Source organism: Geotrypetes seraphini, chromosome 3 (genome assembly GCF_902459505.1).
Source record: "Geotrypetes seraphini chromosome 3, aGeoSer1.1, whole genome shotgun sequence".
Classification (NCBI taxonomy): domain Eukaryota; kingdom Metazoa; phylum Chordata; class Amphibia; order Gymnophiona; family Dermophiidae; genus Geotrypetes; species Geotrypetes seraphini.
This window is the reverse complement of record NC_047086.1, coordinates 112,025,785-112,049,790: the sequence shown is the minus strand read 5'-3', so window position 1 is coordinate 112,049,790 and position 24,006 is coordinate 112,025,785. Positions and strand designations below refer to the sequence as shown.

Sequence of the window (24,006 nt, the reverse complement as noted above, 5' to 3'; positions counted from 1 at the left end):
CTTATGTTCTTATGTTCTCTCTGCATATGGAAGGCTGCCTTGCAGTGTTCTTGCAGGCCTGGAAGCACATCACGTCCGACCAATGGGTCCTGGACATCATTCAATCAGGCTACAAGCTGGTCTTTTCTTGGCCTCTGACAGATTGGTATATGGACTCTCCCTCGGGACATCCAAACAAAGTGGTCTCAGTGCACGCCACTGTATGATGATTGTTGGATATTCAGGCCATGGAACCGGTGCTACTCAAGGACTTGGGCTAGGGCAGATACTCCATATTCTTTATCGTACCAAAGAAAGGCTCCGATGATTGGAGAATGAACCTGGATTGTATGCAAGTGAATGCAGGGCTCAAAGTCTAGAGTTTTTGCATGAAGATGGTGTGATCTGTTTTAGCAGTGGTGGCCCTGGGACAGTTCCTTGCCTCTTTAGTTCTCACAGGGGCTTCCTTGCATATTTCCATTTCTCAGGCGCACCAGAATTTCTCTGGTATCATGTTCTGGAAAATCTTTCCCAGTTTTCAACTCTGCCTGTTGACGGCAGATTATGATGGTCTTGCTAGTTCTCTTCAGGAAGATGGGGTTGCAGGCGCACCCCTACTTTGCCGATTGACTGCTCCATGTCCCCTCATTGGCTGAAGGTTGGTGCCTGGTGGATCAGGTGGTTTAGGTTCTGGAAGGCCTGGACTGGTTGGTGTATTGCCACAAAAATTAAAAATCACTTTCACTTCATTGCAGTCCCTGGTATATCTAGGGGTCTTGTTCGACATAGCAACTGCCTGAGCTTCTTATTCAGAGGCACACCAACAGTAGCTGTGCTCTCATATTTATTGTCTTTTGGACAAAGCTGCTTTGTATGCGTGCGACTATCTCCAGGTCCTGGGGTCCATGGCGGTCTCCAGGTGGTCCCTTGGATGAGGGCACATGTACGTTCTCTGCAGCTCGCATTGCTCTTGCTCTGGATTCCGTTGGCAGCTCTTCATTGGACTCTGGAGGCCTGGGCCAGCATGATTTGGTGGCTCCTTCGGCAGTCCCTTTCCAAGGCCAAGCTGCTGCGGTTTGCATCTTGGGTAATTGTGACAACAGATGACAGTCTCCATGACTGAGGAGCCCATTGCAACTGTCTTCCCATTCAGGGGTGTTGGATGCCCTCACCAATGACATAGTCATTCTGCCATTTGGAACTGTGGGCCGTTTGCTTGGCTTTGGCAAATTTGTAGAAGACTCTGGAGGGCTAGGTGTCTACTCTGATAAAGTAATTGTGGTATATGTCAGTCACAGGGAGGAACCAAGAATGGAGCGTTATCTACAGGATCTTTCGGCAGTGCATGTAGCTGGAGTCGACATTGTTCTAGCAGCCTTCCTCAGCAGTCTGACCGTGGATTTGGGCACATGGGCGCTGTCCTTGGTGGCATTTCCAGCCATTGTGCAGGGTGAAGTAAGCATCCTTTTGACCTTATGGAGGCAGCAAACTACAGACCAGTGAGTCTAACATCAATAGTGAGCAAACTAATGGAAACTCTAATCAAACGCCAATTGGATAAGATCCTGAATGAGGAGAATCTACGGGATCCCCGTCAACATGGATTTACTAAGGGGAGATCATGCCAATCCAACCTGATCAGCTTCTTTGACTGGGTGACAGGGAAGCTGGATGTTGGGGAGTCCCTGGACATCGTATACCTGGACTTTAGCAAAGCATTCGATAGTGTACCACACTGCAGGTTGTTGAGCAAGATGAGTTCTATAGGATTGGGCGACACATTGACGAAATGGGTTGGGAACTGGCTTGGAGGTAGGCTTCAAAGGGTAGTGGTGAACGGCACCCCCTCCAAAATGATGGAGGTGATCAGTGGAGTGCCCCAGGGCTCGGTCTTGGGCCCGATCCTATTCAACATCTTTATAAGAGACTTGGCAGAAGGGCTTCGAGATAAAATAACATTATTCGCCGATGACGCCAAACTAAGTAATGTAGTGGGCAAATGCACAATGGACAAAGATTCAATGCCCGACAACATGATGCACGATCTACTCCTACTGGAGTGCTGATCTAGGACCTGGCAACTCAGCTTCAATGCCAAAAAATGCAAAGTTATGCACCTGGGCAGCCAAAATCCATGCAAGACTTAAACCCTTAATGGCGAGATCCTAACAAGAACGGTAGCAGAATGAGATTTAGGGGTGATCGTCAGTGAGGACATGAAGGCTGCCAATCAAATGGAGCAAGCTTCATCCAAGGCAAGGCAAATCATAGGCTGCATACGCAGAAGTTTCGTCAGCTGAAAGCCTGAAGTCATTATGCCATTATATAGATCCATGGTGAGGCTCCACCTGCAATACTGTGTGCAATTCTGGAGGCCGCATTATCGCAAGGATGTGCTGAGACTGGAGTCGGTTCAGAGAATGGCCACCCAGATGGTCTCGGGACTCAAGGATCTCCCGTACGAAGAACGGCTAGACAAATTACAGCTATACTCGCTCGAGGAGCGCAGAGAGAGGGGAGACATGATCGAGACGTTCAAGTATCTCACGGGCCGCATCGAGGCGGAGGAAGATATCTTCTTTTTCAAGGGTCCCAAGGCAACAAGAGGGCATCCGTGGAAAATCAGGGGCGGGAAACTGCGAGGTGACACCAGGAAATTCTTTTTCACTGAAAGGGTGGTTGATCGCTGGAATAGTCTTCCACTGCAGATGATTGAGGCCAGCAGCGTGCCTGATTTTAAGGCCAAATGGGATCGACACATGGGATCTATTCACAGGGCAAAGGTAGGGGAGAGTCATTAGGGTGGGCAGACTATATGGGCCGTGGCCCTTATCTGCCGTCTATTTCTATGTTTCTAAGATTTATTTTCATATGTTCAGAATTCAAACAATTTTCGTGACTAAGGATTTTCATATTTAAACATTATGAATGTAAAATTCAAGAAGTCTGCTCTTCTTTCCCACCGACAGTAAGAGTTGCTGTTTCGGTGCGAGTAAGAGGAAGAAAAACAACATCTTTCGTTTCCTAGACCCTCTGGCATCTTGCGCCTCCCAAATGACCAACTGATGCAATTGGTTCCGCCAATGCCAATATGCCAGAGGGTCCGAAACTGCCAGCACTGAAGAATACATTTCCTGGCCAGTAAACTCATCTTCCTACACAAAGCTCGATGCCCCCTAGGTAAATGGCCAAAAGCATCTGACAAATCCAAGACAAAGTGGTCCGGGGTACTGTGTAAGACTCTTCCAATTAACCCTGACATATAAGAGATTATACGCCTCCAGAAGCGCTGAATAATAATAATAATAATAATAATTTATTTCTTATATACCGCTATACCGTGAAGTTCGAAGCGGTTTACAATAAAGATACATTTGATAGAACATGGGATAGAAACGGTTTACAATAAAGATACGTTTAGTCAGTACATGGGATGCAAGTGGTTTACATTAAAGATTCATTTTGTCAGTACATGGGATGCAAGTGGGTTACAATACAAGTGATTTACTATCAAGGTGCATTTTGTCAGTGTATGGGATACAGATGGGTTACCATAAAGATACATTTAGTCAGTACTTGGATTACAATAAAGATACGTTTTGTCAGTACATGGGGTGCAGGTGGGTTACAATAAAGATACATTATGTCAGTACATGAGATTCAAGGTGGAAAGTATAATTAGTTTCGGGCCTTGGAATTAGGGGGCGAGGTGAAAGGGTCATGGCAAGGAAGAGTTGGATATGGGAATTTAGAATTTGTTAAACAGTCGAGTTTTCAGGGATTTTCTAAAGTCTGCCTCAAGTATGGGCTTTCCAAGCCATGTGTTCAGCCTAGCTGCCTGGAATGATAACATTCTATCTAGAAACTTTTTGTATTGGTAAGATTTCAAGGAGGGGTAATTAAATAGGTTTGTTCTGCGAGTGCTCTTGTTGGACTCGTTGGAGGAGAACTGGGAGATTAGGTAAACTGGAAGAATCCCAAAGAAAGCTTTGTAGCAAAAACAAGCAAACTTGAAAAGGACTCTGGATTCTGCGGGTAACCAGTGGAATTTCTGATAATAAGGGGAAATGTGTTCCCATTTTTTTAAACCGTGGATTAGTCGGATCGCGGTGTTCTGAATTAATCTCAGCTTGTTGAGGTTCTTTTTATAAGCTTCTAGGTATATGATGTTACAGTAATCTAGGGTGCTTAAGATGGATGATTGTATTAGTAAACGGAAGGACTTTTCATCAAATAATTTTTTAATAGTGCGATGTTTCCAGAGGACCGAAATACATTTTTTTAAACAGTAGGTTTGTGTGATTTTCCAGGGTTAGGTGTTTGTCAAGTGTTACCCCCAGAATCGAATAATGGGGCAGAACCAAAAGTATGTCCCGAAGTATGACCCCGCATCCCACATTTATGACATAGTGGTGTAGAAGACTTCCACTATAAAAAATATGTGTAACAGTGTAATAAGCATGTAAGATCACTCTATAATACTTTTCCTGCAACCAAGCACACGGGGTCACCCCAGACGTCGCCCTCAAAGTACGGGCTACATCTCAATGTCCCAGATTAATCTGCAGTTCCTTTTCCCATTTACCCTTGATGCTCTGGTAGTCCCTGGCAGGTTGTAAATCTTGCAAGCTAGCATAAATTCTAGAGACCGTAAGAGACGTCCCCTCCTCTCGAGCAAACAACTCCCGCAGCCTGGCCCCCCAAGTGCAAACTCAATTGCGCTCTGTCGAGGGATCTCACATAGTGTTTTACTTGATGACATGCAAACTGTGCTCCCCAGGTCTTCCCCACATTAGCTAGTAAATCTTCACATGTCAACAGCTCCCCATCATCCCCCAAAATATGTTCTAAATTTGTAACTCATTTTACTCTCCAGGACAGATATTCTCTTAAATTCTGTTTTAATAACCACAAATCATTATTAAACCAAAGCACTTGATAACTCCTGCCTGCCGTTCATTCCCTAAGAGGTGCAATCAGATCAAGAGAATCCTTTAATGTATTATTCCATAGATTCAATTTGTTCCAAGTCTATCATTCCAGCATTGTTGAAACGTTTAAATAGTCCCTGTTTTAAATCAGAAATTTCATATGAATTTTGAGAGACATTGGCTCACTTAGATCTTTTGATGTAATGAGTGATAACAGCAATTCTTATTTTAAAAGAATATGTAAACTATTTAAGGTAGGTTTGACTCATCGAAACGTGTTAACAGATTAAAAAAAAAAATCAGGAAAATGCCGATTGGCATATTGAATTAAATATATTTTAAAATTAACTTGTTGCTGTTGAATTGATTTAAAGTTGTTTTTTTCCTTATTACCATATTAAAACATTTGTTTATGATAATTTACATAGAACCTTTGATTTATTCAAAAAGAAATAAAAGATGTGTTTTCCTGATTGTTTACACAATTGTTTAATATTCCAGTGCTAACCTGTTAAAAAGTCAGTAAATTTTTAATAGAATTTAAAATAGAATCTTCAGCTAAGATGTGACATTCAAATTGATAGTATTTAATTTCTTTTGTATCTCTTCAGGAAATTAAGAAAGAGTTGGAAGCCAAGGATGAAAATGTATTGGTGAAGAGAGAAAAGGCTGGGAATGTAGCAAGTCTTGTACAACGCATGAGCACATATGGGCTTCCAACAATAGGTTTCCAGCCACATTCATCAAATAAAAGCTTCAAAAAAAGTATGTAAATGTTTTTTTAATTTTTGTTTTAATAGTGAAAGCAATAACATTGGCCAACACTCATTTATTCCAGGACAAGCAGGCAGCATATTCTCTACATGTGGGTGACGTCATCCACGGATCCCTGACGCGGACAGTTTTTCAAGCAAACTTGATTGAAGATTTCAAGTTTGCTGGTGCTTCACCACGCAAGTATGTGCCTTCCTGCTCCACTAGAGGGCGCATCCCCTCCTCATGGTCTTCAGTTCTTAGTTTTCCACAGAGCCAGAAAGCCCTGTCTCTCTTCTCTGCGTTCTTCTAAGTGTCTTTCTAGCACCGGGGCTTCTTTATTTTGTTCGGGAGTCGCTGTGCGTTTGTTGATTGATCGTGCATTTTCTTTGTTTCAAAAAAAAAAAAAAAAAAGGACTTTTTGTTGTGTTTCTGCTGGTTTTCCACTGGCAGGCCCTTCTTGGGCCTCAGCCATGCTGCTAGGCCTCGTTTGGCTGCAGCTGTGTTTTCTTCTTCCCTGGCCTCTCTCTGGGCTCATCTCGTGTGAGCAGAATGGCCGGGACCCTTTTTCCTTCATTGGAATCGGGCTGACGTAGCATCGATCCCCGGTAAGACTTTCTTTCTTTCTTTCTAGGTGCGTTACCTCGGTAATGCCACCGGCTGAGATTCAGGCATTTCAGGCATCAAGTGCAGTTGTGCCAGCCTCTACGAGACCTTCGAAGCGTGCCTCCTTTCATTGGGAATACTCATCCTCGAGGTTGGCTTCTATGGAGCGCACTGCTGCACCTTCATTACCAGTTTCATTGGTACGGTGCCAACTTCCGACCCTCGACGGACTTCGATGTGCCTCGACGTCGACTGGGCTTCGTGTCTCAACGTCGACTGGGGCTTTGTGCCTATACGTCGACTGAGACTTTGTGCCTCGACGTCGACTGAGGCTTGGTGCCTCGACGTCGACTGCGGCTTTGTGCTTCAATGTCACCTGGGATCGACTGAGGCTTCATGCCTTGACGTCGCCTGGGGCTTCGTGCCTCGACAGCGACGGAGGTTTGGTGCCTGGACGTCGACGGAGGCTTTGTGCCGCGACGTCGACGGAGGCTTTGTGTCTCGACGTCGACGGAGGCTTTGTGCCTCGACGTCGACGGAGGCTTTGTACCTTAGATGTCGACGGAGGCTTTGTACCTTAGACGTCGACGGAGGCTTTGTACCTTAGACGTCGACGGAGGCTTTGTACCTTAGACGTCGACGGAGGCTTTGTACCTTCGACGTCGACTGTGGCCGTGTGCTTCGACGTCGCCTGAGGCTAGGGGCCTCGTCGTTGGCTGGAGCTCTGTGCCTCGTCGTTGACCGAGGCTTTGTGACTTGACGTCATCTGCGGCTTTGTGCCCCTTGGTTGACAGTGGCCTTGTGCCTCGACGTCGACTGAGGCTTGGTGCCGCAACATCGCTGGGGGCTTTATACCTTGACATCGGCTGAAGCTTTGGGCCTTGGTGTCGACTGCAGTTTTGTGCCCCGGTATCGACGGGGGCTTAGTGCCTCGATGTCGCCTGGGGCTCTGTGCCTCGACGTCTCCGGCTCCTGTTCGAGAGGGTTTCCCGCTTTCTCTTCGGTTCATTCCGGGCAGACATGCCAGAATCTTGTAGTACAGAGTTTGTCCTCCTGGAGGAGACTCTCTCCCTGCTCCGGTTCTATTGCTCCCGCCATGCGTCATCTCACTTGGCGCAGAGTGTGGCTGGGGATCCGAACCTCCAGGATCGTCTCGCCACTTTTACTTGCGTGAGTACTGCGCTTCTTGAGATCTCTCTTGCGGCGGCCACTAACCGCCTCTCAGAACGCGACCGGTCCTTCGCCTATCTGGACGCCTTCAGCTGAATCCCTTCTGCCTTGGCAGTTTGGACTCCCTCTCTTGAGGGGCCCTCCGGATATCTTTCCTGTGTTCTCTCGGCCTCCTTCGCAGCGGCCGCAATAGCTGCAGCAGTGCTGGGTTACGGTCCAGCCGCCTACTTCGGCGACTCCTGGCCGTCTTTTTGACTATTCTCGCATAGCCTCCTGGCAGCTCTCCTTTTGGGGATTCCTCCCCTCCCTTCAGGAGGGGTGTCTCCTTCATGTCTACACACAGGGGGTGTAGACTCGCCTCTGTCGGTTGGGCGTTCCCATCATCCCATCTCCGTCTGGTCCTGGCCCTTCATGACCTTCACTAGTTTCTAGTCCGGGAGCGGTTCAGCGCCTCTGTCCACCCCAGTCTCGGAAGTCCATCGGGGCGGACCTGAACCCAGTTTGTCTGCGCTCCTTCTTGTCTCGGCCTCAGGGGGAGGCCCTTGTTTGTTTATGCCGGAAGGTGGCCCCTCTGTCCTCGGTCTGCCTCCGGTCTTTTCTGCCTCTGCCTTGGCAGGCCGCCTGTCTGCGCCTGAGTCAGCTGGTGTCTCAGCGGTCTTCGATCTCGGCCGAGCGGATGATGATCCTTTTGGGACCATGGGTCTCCACGGTTCATGTCCCGCCGTTCGCCTGGTTTCATCTTCGTGTTCCCCACTGGACCCGGGCGTCTCAATGGTGGCAGGATCGGGATCCCGCTTCCCAGCACATTGCGGTGCCTCCCTCCTTGAAACGCTTGCTTCGTTGGTGGGCCACCTCTTCGTACCCCCGCATTAGAAGGTTCTGATGATGGACTCCTCTGCATAGGCTTAGGGGCGCACCTCGATGGTCTTCGGACTCAGGGTCTTTGGTCGAGTGCGGACCGTCGCTGCCGCATCAACCTGCTGGAGCTCCGGGCCATTTACAATGCCGTGGTGGATTTTCGTTCTTGGTTGCAGGATTGCGGGGTCCTGGTGCTTACAGACATCCAGGTGGCAATGTATTCTGTGACCAAGCCAGGGGGTACAGGTTCCCTGTCACTTTGCAGGGAAGCCCTTCGTCATTGGCAGGGGGCGTTACGCCACAACCTCTTTCTTTGGGCAGTGTCTTTCCAGGGCGAGCAGCATTGTCTGGTGGACACGTTGAGTCGCCTTTTTCGGCCGCATGAATGGTCGCTCCATTCTTAGACTCTGCGGCAGGTGGTTGTTCGGTGGGGTAGTTCTGTTCACTTCGCCCCTCACTCACTGGTTGCCTCGATACTGCTCGAGGATGTTCTCCCGGGTTCACCTCGAGGCGGATGCTTTCCTTCTCGATTGGACGGGCAGGTTCCTCTATGAATTCCCTTCCTTTCCTCTGATTCTCAGGTCTTTGGTACACCTCCTGTCGGTCTGCGACACCATGATCTTGATGGCTCCTCTGTGGCCCCGGCAGCCGTGGTTCTCCCTGCTCCTCCAGCTCAGTGTCAGGGAGCCTCTGCTTCTACCTGTGTTTCCTTCTCTGCTGTCTCAGTGTTGAGGTTTTCTGTTGCATCCCAATCTGCAGTCTCTACATTTATCAGCTTGGTTCCTCGCCACGTGCCTCCCTCCTTCTGTTTCTCTCAGTCGGTGGGGATGTTCTCAAGGCCTCGCGGAAGAGCTCCACTCGGCAATGCTATTCCCAGAAATGGTCCAGATTTACTGCGTGGTGTGCTGAGCACCGCATGGATCCGCTCTCTGCCTCCTTGCCTTCAGTGCTGGATTATCTGTTCCACTTGTCTCGGTCTGGTCTCAAATCGACATCTATTTGAGTCCACCTCTGTGCAATTGCTGCCTTTTATCGGCCGCTTGATGGGAAGCTGCTCTCCGTCCATCCGACGGTTTCCCGCTTTATGAAGAGTCTCTTCAATGTTCATCCTCCACTCCAGCCCCCTGCGGTGGTTTGGGATCTTAGTGTGGTCCTGGCTCAATTGGTGAAACCTCCGTTTGAACCCATTGATAAAGCTCTTTTGATATACTTCACCTGGCAGGTGGTATTCCTGGTTGGTCTCACGTCTGTTCGCAGAATCAGTGAGCTGCAAGCTCTGGTTGCGGACCCGTCTTTTCTGTATTTCATCATGACATGGTGGTCCTGCGTACTCATCCCAAGTTCTTGCCCAAGGTGGCTTCGAACTTTCATCTCAATCATTCCATTGTTCTTCCAGTCTTTTTTCCGAAGCCCCACTCGCCTCCTGGCAAGGAGCGCTTCACACTCTTGATTGTATGAGGGCGTTAGCCTTTTACCTGCGTCCTACTGAGCCTCATCGGACGGCTCCTCAACTGTTCATCTCTTTTGATCCTCGTCGGTTAGGTCGCCCTGTTTCCAAGCGCTTATCCAACTGGTTGGCTGCTTGTATTTCTGCTACACTCAGGCTGGTCTCTCGCTGCAAGATCGGGTCACGGGGCATTATGTCCGAGTGATGGCGGCGTCTGTCGTTTTCCTCAGAGCCATGCCTATTGAGGAGCTCTGCAAGACTGCCACTTGGTCTTCGGTTCATACCTTCACCTCTCACTACTGTTTGGACGTTTTTCCAGGCGTGACGGCCAGTTTGGCCAGTCGGGGTTGCGTAATCTGTTTCCATAATTGCCAACATTCCCTCCGCCCCTTTTTGGTTAGCTTGGAGGTCACCCACATGTAGAGAATATGCTGCCTGCTTGTCCTGGGATAAAGCACAGTTATTTACCATAACAGGTGTTATCCAGGGACAGCAGGCAGATATTCTTGCAACCCTTCCACCTCCCCGAGGTTAGCTTCTTTACTAGCTATCTGAACTGAAGACCATGAGGAGGGAATGCGCCCTCTAGTGGAGCAAGAAGGCATACACATGCGTGGTGCAGCACCAGCAAACTTGAAATCTTCAATCAAGTTTGCTTGAAAAGCTGTCCGCGTCGGGGCTCTGTGGATGACGTCACTCACATGTAGAGAATATCTGCCTGCTGTCCCTGGATAACACCTGTTATGGTAAGTAACTGTGCTTTTTGGTTCATAACGAGACACCGACGTGCCGACAATCCAGCGCTGACAATTTGGCGCAAGAAAGAAGCGCACCGCGGAAAAACTTAATTTTAAAGAGCTCTGAAGCGGGGTGTGAGTGGGGAACCCTCCACTTTACTGCATAGTGTTCACGCTGCTGTTGGGGGGGAGGTTTGGGAGGTTGGAACCCTCCATTATAGAGAAAACGGAACTTTTTCTAATTTTTTCGCAAAAAGTCCCATTTTCTCTCTAATGTAGGGGGTTGCAGCCCCCATACCCCCCTCAACGGCAGCGCGAACACCTCCGGTCGGACCTCTTTAAAACAAAGTTTTCCCACAGCGCACTTCTTTCTTGCGCCAAATTGTCAGCGCTGGCTTGTCACCCTCATTTTCATGCCTCAAACCTGCTGATTCCAAAAATGGCACCAGTTTTCTCCCTATCAGCTCTAGTTTTTGAGATACAGAACATGTGCCATATACCACTCTTCACTCTGCTCTCCCATTTTAAAATTCAGGATATTTTAATGTAGTGTTTAATATCTTTTAAGCATGAAGGAAACATTAAAAATTAAAAGAAAAGGGTACAATATGAAAATCTACCTATTTCATACCAAAAGCACAAGTTTATGATACAAACTTTGCAGTCATTTGACACACAAGAAGCTCCTTTTGTAAGACTTCTAAAAGTGGGATCTGCCAGGACAATCCAGCATAAGATTCCAACAATAGTCTGCCATCATGTGTGCATCTCATCTTCCTTGGTATCTGGCTTCCATTATTTTTGTGTCTTGGTGAAATCTTTCACATTGCTCTTCACTTAAGTCACCAAGATTCTTTGGAAAATGATCTAAGTGACTGTGCAGATAATGAACTTTAACACTCATGTTACAGCCAAGCCTGTTGAAATTAAAGAGCATATCCTCTACCAATTGTGTGTAGTTTTCTGCCTTCTTGTTGCTATGTAACAGAAAACAAAGTTGAAAAACCTGTTAGAATTTAAATCTATATGCCACTGTTTTAAACAGACCAGGAAGAGAAGTGAGCTTTCAATGTGATTGGCGGATGGCCAAATTAATCCATCTGGAAATCGAGGCTTTACACATCAGCCTCTTTTTCTTAACATGATTGGTCAGGACAAAAAGGTGATCCAATACGTGAAACATTTATAACTTTGAGGTACCAGAGGAGAGCTTACTTGACATCCAGCAAATGCAACGCCCTGTCCTTTTTCTTTGACCCTGTATCAGGCAAATGGACATCCTGACTAATGTGGAAGGCCGAAACAACTTTTAGTAAAAAGGAATGGTTTGGTGGCCGTGTTAGTCCACTCTTCAAGGTAATGTATTTTTGTTTTATTTTTACATATTACAGTAAAAAGGAAGGAACTTGCATAAGGAGAGCTCTGCTTCTATAATTTTGAGGAGCAGTTCCCTGCAGGAAAGAGCTTGGAACTCTGAGACTTGTCTCGAAGACTACTTGCCACTAAGAACACCGCCTTGACTGTAAGAACCAGAAGGGTAGTCTCCCTTAAAGACTCGTGGAGATCCACTGAGACCCTGCATTATAGTGTTAAGTTTGCAGGAAGAGAAAGGGGAACGCACCGGAGGGCACAACCGAAGAGCCCCTTTAATGAACCGGTCAACATCTGGGTGAGAGACCAGGGAGCCTCTGTTCCCCCATGCTTGGAAACAGGAAAGGCCTGCAACCTGTACTTTCAATGATCTGACCAACAGACCTGTCTGAAGTTCCTCCTGCAAAAAATGTCCAAGACTATCAAAATTGGAGCTCTGGAGGGCTCTACATGCTCCATAGCTGAAAGGACTTAGCATAGTTTGCCACCTTCAATGGCTTCTTAGCTCTGAGCAAAGTGATGACCACCACATCTGAATATCCACTGCTCATCAGGGCCGCCCTCTCAAGAGTCATGCGGTAAGCCCAAAGTGTTCTGGATTCTCGATAGAAACATAGAAAGATGACGGCAGAAAAGGGCTACAGCCCATCAAGTCTGCCCACTCTACTGACCCACCCCTTTAAGTCTGAGTGCATATGACTTAGTTCCTTAGCTCGACCTTCGTAGGGATCCCACGTGGATGTCCCATTTATTCTTAAAGTCGAGCACGCTGGTGGCCTTGATCACCTGCACCGGAAGTCTGTTCCATTGATCCACCACCCTTTCTGTGAAGAAGTACTTCCTGGTGTCACTACTAAATTTCCCTCCTCTAGGATAGAGACCAGGTCCGGCAGTCTGAGGCCTTCGTCTTGCTGGAGGTGGACTAGGTCTGCATACCACAACGTTTGGGGCCAATTGGGCACCACTAAGATTACCAATCCTGGATGACTTACAATCTTGCGAATGACTCGACCAAGCATGGGCCATGGGGGAAACAGGTATAAGAGAACTTTCTCTGGTCACAGTTGGACTAATGCATCCAACCCTCGCTTCTTGGTTTTTAGCTTCAACTGTAAAAGTGAATTGTCTCTGTGTTTACTGACAAGGCCATCAGATACATGTGTGGAGACCCCCACCGCTGCACTGTGGCATTGAATGCCCATGGGGAGAGAGACCATTCCCCCATGTCGAGCGTCTGCCAACTGAGAAAGTCAGCCTGCACATTTTCCACTCCCGCTATATGTGCAGCCAAGAGAGCCTGCAAATGAGCTGTTGTCTACCGAAAAAGGAGTTGAGCTTCTAGACCTAACAGGGTGCTTCTGGTGCCTCCTTGCCTGTTGATATAAGCCACCACTGTTACATTGCATTTCAGAGACTTCTCCAATGCCTGAAGTGCTAGACAAATGTTCTGAGTTCCAGGCGATTTATGTACCACTTCTGCTGAGCCAAAGTCCAATGACCCTGAACTGGGTGTCTTGTTGCAATGACCCCCCCCTTCCAAACCATAAAGGATGGCATGTCGTTAGTATCTCCCAGAAGGAATGCCCCCTTGAGAGGGAAACTATCTGCAGTCACCACCACAGGCTATTCCTTGCTTCCGGTAACCATGGAAGCAGCTAGTCAATCTGAGAAGACCAGCGAGAGAGGAGACAGTCTTGGAGAAGTCTCTTGTGTGATCTTGCCCAAGGGACCACCTCTATGGCTATGAACCACGCTATGAAATTGATTTCTGGAGAAGATCTGAAATCTGCTTCTGGATCTCAATCTGCAGGACCTTCAATTTGAAGAAAAATATGGACCAAGGCTGTGTCGAACAAGATTCCCAGGTACTCCAAGTGCTGGATTGGCTCCAGCTGATTCTTCTTGAAGATGACAATCCACCCAAGTCCTGGAGGAGTTGCACCACTCTTGACGGAGCTCTAATGAGCCAGTAATCCAAATATGGGTGCACTTGGATCCCAGCCTTGCGGAGGTGTGCTGTGACCACCACCATCACCTTGGTAAAGGTGCAAGTTGCCATTGCTAGGCTGAAGTAGAGTGCCAAGAACTAAAAATGCTGCTTCAGCACATGAAACCTCAAGTATCTCCTGTGGGCTGGGAAAATGGGAATGTAGAGATAGACCTTTGTCAAATCAAGGGAGGCAAGAAATTCCCCTGGCACCACTTTCGCTGTGACCGACTGAATGGTCTCCATGCGAAAAGTGTGGTACTTTCAGTTGAGGTCCATAATTGGCCTCCAGTCATCTGGGCCTTTCTTTGGTACGATGAAGTATATGGAGTATCTGCGTGAGCCCGATTTTTCATCCGGGACCGGCTCTATGGCACAAAGATCCAGTAGTCTTTGCAATGTATCCTGGACTCTGAAGACTCTATCCAGTTGTCCAGCAGGAGAATCTACAAAGCAGTCTAGAAGAGGGACACAGAACTCAATTTTCTAACTGTCCAAAACAATTTCTAGGACCCAACAGTCTGTACTAATCTGAGCCCAAACTGACCAAAAGGCCAACAGCCTGTCCCTTCTCTGGAGAGGCTTGGCCCCTGTCCTGATATCATTGTGATTTCTTAGAGGCTGGGGAGGAGTGAGAGCCCAAGGCTTGCTGTCTCCTGCCTCCACTGGACTGCCTTCACTGGACCTCTGATGTGATCCTGGAAAGACCTCTGCTTCACTTGGCCTGCTGCATAAGGACGGAATCTTTAAGAACCTCAAAAATTACCCCATCCTCCATGCCTTCTGGGGTCTGCTGTCTGGAAAGGATGACAGTCTGCAATATTTGCCATCAGATCATCCAAATCCTCGCCAAACAGCAACTGCCCCTGAAAGGGGAGCCTGTTTTGATGGCTTTAGAGGCAGAATCTCCTATCCATTGTTTGACCCAGAGCATCCATTGAATGGAGATAGCATAGGCTGAGACCTTGCTCGTAACTTTGATGATATCGTATAGAGTGTCCACTATATAATTCACTCCAGATAGGAGCATTTGGGGATCCTCATCAGCCTCCAGGCCCAAGGCTCGAGACAGTTGGGTGTGGCAAGTACATGCTACAAAGGAAGTCACAGCTGCCGCCTTAATCCCTAGGGCCAAGGCTTCAAATTGCCTCTTGAGGAGCAAGTCTATGGTTCTTAGAACACCTTCACTAAGCAGGAATGTGCATTTGGTGACCGCATCGGTGAATCCATCTTCAGCTGAGCAAACAGTTGCTGGAAATCCAGAGCCATTGGATAAAGCTTGGCCATAGCCTTAGCCATCTGCAGGGACCCCTCTGGAGACTTCCCCAGAATACATAAAATAGGAAGATACACCTATGTTCCCTCTCTTCTCTTTGGGCCATCTGCTAAAGATCCTCAGCATCTGCTTGCAGCGCACTAGAGATGGTGGTGCAGGGGAGCTTCCCTCATCAGACGACACAGGCTTGGACCAGGAGGTTCAGACTGACAGAGACTGGGAGGATGGAAAGTCTGATTCCATGCCACTGTTGTCCCAGAATGAAATTTCGCTGGCAGTCTTGTTCTTTGCATGAGAACGGCAGTCAAAAAGTGGTAAAGACTTTGGACTAGCGGGAAGACCACATGGTGCGCCAGCTTTTAAAAGTTTCTGCACTCTTGGGCATTTATTTCTACCTCACTGAGAGAACTGAAGCTGAAAGTTCCTTCAGGTCCCTCATCTCAGTGCTCAGTTATGAGCAGCTCTGTTGCTCCGATCACATGCTTTATCTCAGGACAAGCAGGCAGCATATTCTCACATGTGGGTGACGTCATCCACGGAGACCCGACGCGGACAGCTTTTCAAGCAAACTTGAAAGAAGATACCACGCATGTGCATGCCTTCCCGCTCCACTAAAGGGCGCATCCCCACCTCGTGGTCCTCAGTTCTAAAGTTTCCGTGGAGCCAGAAGCCCTGTTCTTGTGTTTCTCTGTGTGAAGTGCCTTCTAGCACCGCGGCTTTGTTATTTTTTTCGGAGTCGCTGTGCCTGCGTTTGGTTTTCGTTCAAAAAAAAAACAAACATCTTTTGTTTTGCTTCGGCATCCGGGGGTAGAGAATGACACGGGGAGCAATCCCCGCAGGGAGCTGCGGCGTGGCTGCGGGTTATGGAGACTCCAAAGCCAAATCGCCGCAGACACGGGGACAAAAGTTTTCACCGCCCGCAAAAACGGTGAAAAGATTTGTCCCCGTAGGCCAATGTACCCCCTTCTAGGAACCGCTATTTACCTGTGTTTCACCGTGCTCCTCATTTGTCAGATCAACCCTTCCTGCCAATAGAACCCTCCCCCCCCCCCCCCGACGATCGCCGGCAGGAAGGTGCTCAGCCCTTCATGCCGACAGAACCAGCCCTCCCCAACGATCGCGGCAGGAGGGTACCCATCCCCTCCTGCCTACCCCAACAGCCCCCCCGACGATCGCAGCAGGAGGATATCCAACCCCTCCTGCCAGCTCCCCAACATGCCCCCTATGATCACTGGTAGGAGGGTGCCCAACCCCTCCTGCCGGCACCCCCAACGGCCCCCTATATCGCCAATAGGAGGGTGCCCAACCCCTCCTGCCGGACCCTCCCCCAACAAACCCCGCCATCCCGAAACACCACCCTTAGTCTTACTTTCCAAGTTGGACCGGACAGCTCCTCGCTCGTCTGGCCAGCAGGCCTGCCTCCGTCCAAATGAGGCGGGCCCGCCCCTCCCCTCCCCTGCCTAACCCACAGGATCCTAGGGCCTGATTGGCCCAAGCACCTAAGGCCCCTCCTATAGCGGGAGTGGCTTTAGGTGCCTAGACCAATCAGGCCCTAGGATCCTGTGGGTTGGGCAGGGTAGGGGCGGGCCCGCCTCATTTGGACGGAGGCAAGCCTGCTGGCCATACGTGTGAGGAGCCGTCCGGTCCAACTTGGAAAATAAGACTAAGGGGGTTCCGGGGTGGGAGGGTTCGTTGGGGGGGGGTCCGGCAGGAGGGGTTGGGTACCCTCCTGCCGGCAATCTTAGGGGAGGCCATTGGGAGGACCGGCAGGAGGGGTTGGGTACCCTTCTGCTGCGATTGTCGGGAGGGCCGTTGGGGGGGGTCTACAGGAGGGGTTGGGTGCCCTCCTGCCGTGATCGCTGGGGGGAGGGGAGACTTGCAGCCGTAGCCGCGGTCACTATGCTAATCACGGCAGGGAGATCTTTGCCGCGATTAGGTACAGCGGCCGCGTCTACTTACCATGTAGGCTAACATTGTAAGCATTTAAAGTACATGTCGTGTTTGTTTTTGCATTGCTAGCCCCAGGGGTGGTGGAAGATTAGTGATTGAAAAACTGTATGAAAAATAACTATTTTAAATTTAGTGATCAAATTGTGTCAGTTTTGAGAATTTATATTAATTAATTTTTTCTCTGCGTGTTTTGTTTTTGTATAGTTATTAACTAATATTTAACTAAGTTTTAAAGTTTTAAAGTTTTAAAGAATGTTTCCTTTATACGTAAATAAAGAAAAGTATATAAAATCGTACCCGTTTGAGGCTTTTATGTATGCAGCGGTGACGGTGACGGGGCGGTGAATGGGGTTGTAGTGGCGGTGACGGGGCGGTGAATGGGTGGCAGTGGCGGTGACGGGGCGATGAAGGGAATGGCGGTGACGGGGCGGTGCAGAGGATGGTGAGACGGGGACGGGGCAGTGACGGGGACCAATTTTTTCACCGTGTCATTCTCTATCCGGGGGCTCCCGGGTTGCCGTGGCCGTGTGGCCTCGTTCAGTCGCGGCCTTATTTTTCATGTCCCAGCCCTTGTCCGGTTTCAAAAAGTGCACCAGGTGTGATCGGCTGCTGTCGATCACCGACCCCCATCGGTGGTGCATTTTGTGCTTGGGGACTGACCACCCTACCGATTCGTGCCCCTGTGCGCGACTTTTCAAGCCCGGGCTCTCCGCCGCCGTCGGGCTCGCATGGCGGACCTGTTTGTGGTTGAGCCGGCCTCGGACCCGGCCTCGACGTTGGCCTCGGCTTCGGCCCTGGCCCTGCCTCGGTTGTCCTCGACTTCGAAGTCCTCGACATCGACCCCGAAGTCTTCAGCCCCGGGTAAGTCCCCGCCTCTCTCCTCAGGTTCCACACCAGCGAAGAAGTCATCCACGGGGACCACTGCGGGGCATGGAGGGGGTGCGCCGCTCTTGGCCCTGGTCCCGACCTCTAAGCCTTCAGTGCATGTGTCCACTCCTAGGGAATACTCTATGTCGAGGTCGCCCTCGGTGGAATGCACTGCGACCTCGGATGTGCCGTCCATTATGACGGTTCCGGTGTTCCTTAATCTCCTCGGAGCTGTCCTCGGCTTTTGCCCACTTGCAGCCTGCCTCAACTTCGGATCAGCCTGAGCGGGCCGTCGGGGCTCCTCGGGGCAAGGTGCGCTGGTCCCGGCGGCTCTCTTCTTCTGATTCCTCGCCCGGGGCGTCAGGCCGTTCATCGCCCTCGGGCCGCCAGACGTTAAAGCGTCGGTCGAAGCGTCCTTCGTCCCTGCTATGTCGGTTGTCGAAGCGTGCCCGGGATTCCCCCCCCCCCCCCCGAGGCGGGGCCGTTCCCCGACGGTCCGTACCGTCGAGGCCCTTCGGGTTTCTGATTTGTCGCTCTCAAATCCGCAGTTGCTTCGGTCGCCTCCTCGGTTGGGGACCCGGGGTCGGACCGCCTTGCCGTCGAAGGGTTCTCCATGGGGCTCTTGAGGCCCATCTCCTAGGCATCGACGTGTTTCGGCACTGCCTACCCCTCGGTCTTCCCCGCGGGGTTCCTCGGGGCACCGTCAGTCCTCGATGCCGGTGCGTTCCTTCGGCGCTGCCTCTTGGGGTTCAGAGCAAGGTGTTGGCCGTGAACCCCGCTCTTCTTGCGAGGCGTCGCCCTGCTTTTCGGCTGCCCGCCGTTCACATTCGCCTACCCCTACGAACGAAAGGGCCAGTGCTCGCCCTTCTTCCTTCTCAAGGTTTGTGCTGGATATGGGTCGGGCGCTGGATTTGGACCTCAAGTCAGACTCCAAATATACTAAGGAGTTCCTGGCGGAGATGGACTTGCCTGCTCCGCCCCGGGAGTCCCTCCGGCTTCCCTTGAACCCGGTGCTCCGTCAAGCTTTTCGGAGGAAACTGGAGACCCCGTATGCAGTTACTGCTGTTCCATCTAAGATGGAATCTAAGTACCGGACGGTGCCGTGTCCGGGGTTTGAGCGGGCCCAGCTGTCTCACCAGTCGTTGCTGGTGGAGTCCTCGCTTAAAAAATCTCATCCTTCCCGGGTTTCTGCTGCGGTTCCGCCGGGACGCGAGGGTAGAACTCTTGATAAGTTTGGGAGACGGCTGTACCAGAACTCAATGATGGCCAATCGCGTTCTGAACTACTCCTTTACTTATACATCTTATCTCAAGAGTTTGGTCAAATCCCAGCCCTCTTTCCAGGGGGTTTTGCCGGATTCTCACTGGGGAGAGTTTGGACAGTTGATCGAGTCCCTCTCTCAGCTGCGTCTCTACCTCTTTCATGCGACTTACGACGCCTTTGAGCTCATCTCTAGGGTCTCCGCTTTCGCTGTCGTCATGCGCCGGCTGGCGTGGCTTAGAATCGTGAATATGGATCCTAACCTTCAGGATCGCCTCGCCAACCTTCCCTGTGTGGGCTCGGAGCTTTTCGATGACTCCATCGAGGCGGCTACGAAGCGCCTCTCTGAGCACGAGAGGTCCTTTGCTTCCCTGGTGAGACCTAAGGCGAAGCCGGCCCCTCCTAAGACTTATTGGGCCCCGCCCAGGCGTTACCCGCAGAAGTCGACCCCAGCTTTTTCGAGGCCGCCTCCTCGACGTCCGCATCAGCAGTCCCGAGCGCAGCAAAAGCCTCAGACGCCAGCAGCATCTAAGCCTGCGCCGTCCTTTTGATGGTCTGAGCGGTTGGGGGCGGGCCCCCTCCGCGCTGCCACCGGCCCCTCTTCCTATCTTGGGCCGCCTTTGGGCTTTTTACCCAAGTTGGGAGTCCATCACCTCGGACGCTTGGGTTCTCAACGTCGTGGCCAATGGTTATTCTCTGAGCTTCAGGGAGGTTCCTCCCGACATTCCACCAGGCGCGTGTCCTTCGAACCGGGCACAGTTGGCCCTGCTGTTATCGGAAGCCTGGGCCCTTCTGTGCCTTCGGGCGGTGGAACTTGTTCCCCCTTGTCAACGGGGCCGGGGATTCTTTTCCAGATACTTCTTATTTCCCAAGAAGACCGGGGACCTTCGCCCGATCTTAGACCTCCGTTGTCTCAACCGGTATCTGGTTCGGGAGAAGTTCAGAATGCTCTTCCTTCCGGATCTGTACCCCCTGCTCGACGAGGGGGACTGGCTGTGCTCCCTGGACCTCAAGGAAGCTTACACCCATGTTCCGCTGCATCCCGCCTATCGCCGGTTCCTGCGTTTTCAGGTGGGCGAGTGGCACCTTCAATATCGGGCCCTCCCCTTTGGGCTGGCTTCGTCTCCTTGAGTCTTCACAAAGTGTCTCGTAGTTGTCGCGGCGCCCTGTGGTCCTGGAGCCTTCAGGTCTTCCCTTATCTCAACGACTAGTTGATCAAGGCGCCGTCGAGGGAGGGGGCTATTGCAGTGACCTGACAGACTATTACCTGTCTTCAGTGTCTGGGGTTCGAGGTGAACTTTCCCAAGTCCCAGCTGTGCCCCTCGCAATCCCTGCAATTCATCGGAGCCATGCTGGACACGGTTCAGCTTCGCTCGTTCCTGCCTCCGATTCAGCGGGAGGCTCTTGTCTGACAGAGTGAACAAGTTTCCCTGCGGTCCTGGGTCTCGGCCAGGCAGATGATGGTCCTCTTGGGTCATATGGCTTCCACCGTCCATGCCACGCCGTTTGCCAGGTTGCACCAGTGTTCTCCCCAGGGCTTTTTAACCGGGCGGTCCGCCCAGCTAATTTAGATTACTGTCCAGCTGTCATCTATCAGGAATCCTGCTGTTGCAGCCGCTCAACATAAAAAAATTCCCCCAAAATAGCATCTCTCACCGGCTTGGAGATGCGAACTCATGCTTCGGGGCTCTAAGGTATGCGTGCTGGATTCCCTCCTCTTCCCTCCGAAACCGGAAGTTACGTCCCGGTGCGGGGGCAGGGGAAGAAGAGAAGGGAAACCGGCACGCACACCTTAGAGCCCTGAAGCATGAGTTCGCTACGAGCTAAGGCAGGAGACAGGCAGGAAACTGGTTAACGACGGATGGAAACTTACAACTTGCTTTGGGCCTTTCTCGCTGCCGGGTCCTGCCTACTTTCTGTTTCCGCGAAGGCAGGACCCGGCAATGAGGAAGGCCCGAAGCAAGTTGTAAGTTTTCATCCGTCGCTGACCTATGCCTAATGACGCAAAAAAAGTCACGGCGCAAGGGAAGCCTCCTCTTCTCTCACTTGGAAACTTCACCGCAGCGCAGGATGCCTATGGTGCAGGTCAGGACACTGAACAAATCAGACCTCGCACTCTCTACCACAGTGTCCCACACCTACGTTGTAGCGAACAAGGAATCTCCGGGAGCTTGAATAGGTGACGTCATTTTGCAAGGGGGTTGCCCGTAGTAGAAGTCAGGCGGACTGGTCTGGCCTTGTACTTATAGGGGTGTGAGTGACATATTACTCCATGATTGATATGACTGATTACTAGGTTTCAAAGGGCCAAAATTCATTTGTGGATATGTTTTGATATTATTTTATATTTAGTAATTTGTTACTGGAAAAATGTGCAGGTACAGTAGTACTGTGGTATTTTTTTCCCCCCAGGATTTGAAGTTACTGTAAAGTTATTTAAAGTTTGTTTAGCTCTTGTTAGCATAGTAATTGTGAATCATTTCTAACCAAAATTTGTATGTCTACTCAGTAAACAGGGATGTTCAAGATGCTGAGTGCACAAAAAAAAAGAAAAAAGAGGGAGAGAAAACTTTAAAAATGGTGAACTTGTGTCATATGAATATAAAGGAGTGAAAAAGCTAATATAAGGGGCCTGTATGCAAAAACTTAAATAGCTATGTGTAGAAAATAGCTCGGTTTGCATCTTGGAGATAAGGATTTTTAAAATTGAAAATGCAAAATTATGCCAAAATTTCTGGGATGCGGTCATTCGTCCCCCTTCCTCCCAGCAGGTCTACCATCTCTCCTCCCATACTAGGTCCAGTTAGTAGAATGCTTTTTTGTTTGGGGGGCCCAAAAGCACTGCCCAGGCTCCACCCCAGACCCAGCCGCCATACTAATAATAGTACTAATTGTAAATGCCATTTCTTCCATTCATTTTTCACATACACACAATATAATCTTATTAATAATACATAATGGTAACCACAAAATTAAACTACACAAAGCACACTCTTTTACCCCTCCCCACCTTGCACAGCATTTCTTCCTCTCTCCTCCACCCCCATGTGCTATGTCCACCATCTCTCTCTCATTCCTTCCCTTGCTGTAAAGGGAGTGAGGAAAGAAAGATAGAGGGATCCAGGGTATATCGCTTCAACTCCTCCTACTGCCACATCCAACATTTCTCCCTCTCTCATCCCCCCGGACTGTGTGCAGCATCTTTTACCCCTGTCCACCAGCCCCATGCCTAACATTTCTCCTTCTATTACCCCTCTCCAGAACCATGCAACATCTCTTCCTCCATTCCCTCCACCAGGTCCAACATTCTTCCCTCTTGCATCTGTCCTGTTGTTCCCTCTCCAACACCACATCCAACATTTCTCCCTCTCATCTTTCTCTATCTTACTCCTCTCCCACCAACATGTCCAACAATTATCTTCCTATGACCAACATTCTCCTCTTTCTTTCTTTCCCCATGTACACCATTTCTTTCCCTCACACTCATGCTCAACAATTTTCCCTTTCTATTCCCTCCTCCACCTCAGCATCTCTTTCCTTTTATCCTTCCATGCTATGTCCCAAGTTCATGCCCCTTCCCTCCCTTCCTTCTGTATCCCTCCCTTCCTTCTGCATCCCAAGTTTGTGCCCCCTCCCTCCTTCCTTACTGACATTTTCTCTGTGTACAGTGTGCTTTGTGTTTTTTTAAAATTTTATTGCTAGTAGATTATTTTGATTTGGTCATTTTAAAAGTAGCTTGCAAGCCAAAAAAGTGTGGGCACCCCTGCTGTAGAGCCATTTCTTATATGACTGGATGAACTATATTTATCTTTTTTTTGTTAGTTGTTTAAATTCATGCAGAAATAAATGGCTAGATTGAATCTAATGACTTCATTAACGTCTTTCCCTTTTTTAAACCTCTATACCATTTGAAAGAGGGCAATTATCTAATTATTCCCTTCTAGAATTGGATACTTCTTAAATTTAGGAAAAATATTCTGGCACAAGTGTCAAACCTTAAAAAAGGAAATCATATTGAGTATTGGAAAATAATAATAAACTAATAAAAAATAGTACACATTTAGGGCTCCTTTTACTAAGTTGTGATAGTGGTTTTAGCGTGCGCTTAGCGCATGCAGAATTACCACATGCACTAGATGCTAACGCCAGCATTGATCTGGCTTTAGTTTTCCCGCTTAGCGCAGGGGTTTGTGTGTGCTAAAAATGCTAGCGCACCTTAGTAAAAGAGGGGGTTAATTTTCCCCATCCCACCTCACCCGGCTACTTTTTCATGCCACCCGACTGGAAAAAATTTCTGGGGAGAACACTGTTGCACCTTCGAGTTCCTCAGTGGACCTTGGCGTCCCAGTGGCGACAGGATAGGGACCCGGTTTCCCGTCTCGTTGCGGTGACTCCCTCTTTGAAGAGCTCGCTCCGTTGGTGGACCGACTCTTTAAATCTTTCCAGGGGTTTGCTCTTTGTCGCTCCTCCACATCACAAGGTTCTGACTACGGACTCCTTGGAGTACGCGTGGGGGGCTCACCTCGACGGTCTTCGGACCCAGGGTCCTTGGTCGGCGGAGGATCGCCGCTGTCACATCAATCTGCTGGAACTTCGGGCCATTTATTTGGCGGGGGTGGCCTTTTGTCATCTGCTCCGGGACCAGGTGGTTCTCGTGTGTATGGACAATCAAGTGGCGATGTATTACGTCAACAAGCAGGGAGGTATGGGATCCCTGTCTCTTTGCCGGGAGGCCCTTCGTCTTTGGGGTTGGGCGGTCTGCCACAATATATTTCTTCGTGAGGTCTACATTCAGGGGGAGCGCAACTGTCTAG

At 49.7% G+C, this 24,006-nt stretch overlaps 1 protein-coding gene across 3 annotated transcripts in view; it reads left to right on the top strand.

Annotated features, from left to right (window-relative positions):
• The window catches only part of CD2AP (CD2 associated protein), a 372,249-nt gene that overhangs the window by 71,199 nt on the left and 277,044 nt on the right, over window positions 1-24,006 (top strand). For all 3 annotated transcript variants that reach the window (XM_033938468.1, XM_033938469.1, XM_033938467.1), the window contains exon 3: window positions 5,522-5,675. In XM_033938468.1, the coding sequence (XP_033794359.1) occupies window positions 5,522-5,675 (154 nt within the window). The remainder of the gene's footprint in view (window positions 1-5,521; window positions 5,676-24,006) is intronic.